Raw genomic sequence first — 252 nt, 5'->3', positions numbered from 1 at the left:
ACGGGCAGCGCCCTCTCCACCACGCGCCCTGGGGCACAGCGGTCGGAGGCTCCAGCCCCGAGACGCCCCTAGCTCCGCAGGTGCCGCAGCAGGATCTGCATGAGGTCGAAGGTGGTGAAGCTGATGCCCACGGCGATGGGGCCCTTGAGCCAGTTCATGCTCAGCCCCTTGTAGAGGCCGCGCACAGCGCCCTCCTCGCGCACGATGGCACGCAGCGTGCTCAGGATGGAGCCGTGCGCGTGGCCCGTGACG

The 252-nt window shown here is 70.2% G+C and overlaps 2 protein-coding genes across 4 annotated transcripts in view; one reads left to right on the top strand and one right to left on the bottom strand.

Annotated features, from left to right (window-relative positions):
* The window catches only part of Tmem161a (transmembrane protein 161A), a 12,504-nt gene that overhangs the window by 7,935 nt on the left and 4,317 nt on the right, over positions 1 to 252 (top strand). The gene's annotated exons all lie outside the window — the stretch shown is intronic.
* The window catches only part of Slc25a42 (solute carrier family 25 member 42), an 18,759-nt gene continuing 18,513 nt past the window's right edge, over positions 7 to 252 (bottom strand). For all 3 annotated transcript variants that reach the window (XM_033759323.1, XM_033759324.1, XM_033759322.1), the window contains exon 8: positions 7 to 252. This exon is cut by the window's right edge and continues 106 nt beyond it. In XM_033759323.1, the coding sequence (XP_033615214.1) occupies positions 69 to 252 (184 nt within the window). In that variant the 3' untranslated portion in view covers positions 7 to 68.

Source organism: Fukomys damarensis, unplaced genomic scaffold, assembly GCF_012274545.1.
Source record: "Fukomys damarensis isolate Sample0158 unplaced genomic scaffold, DMR_v1.0_HiC HiC_scaffold_37, whole genome shotgun sequence".
NCBI classification, from domain to species: domain Eukaryota; kingdom Metazoa; phylum Chordata; class Mammalia; order Rodentia; family Bathyergidae; genus Fukomys; species Fukomys damarensis.
This window is presented reverse-complemented; position numbering and strand designations above follow the sequence as displayed.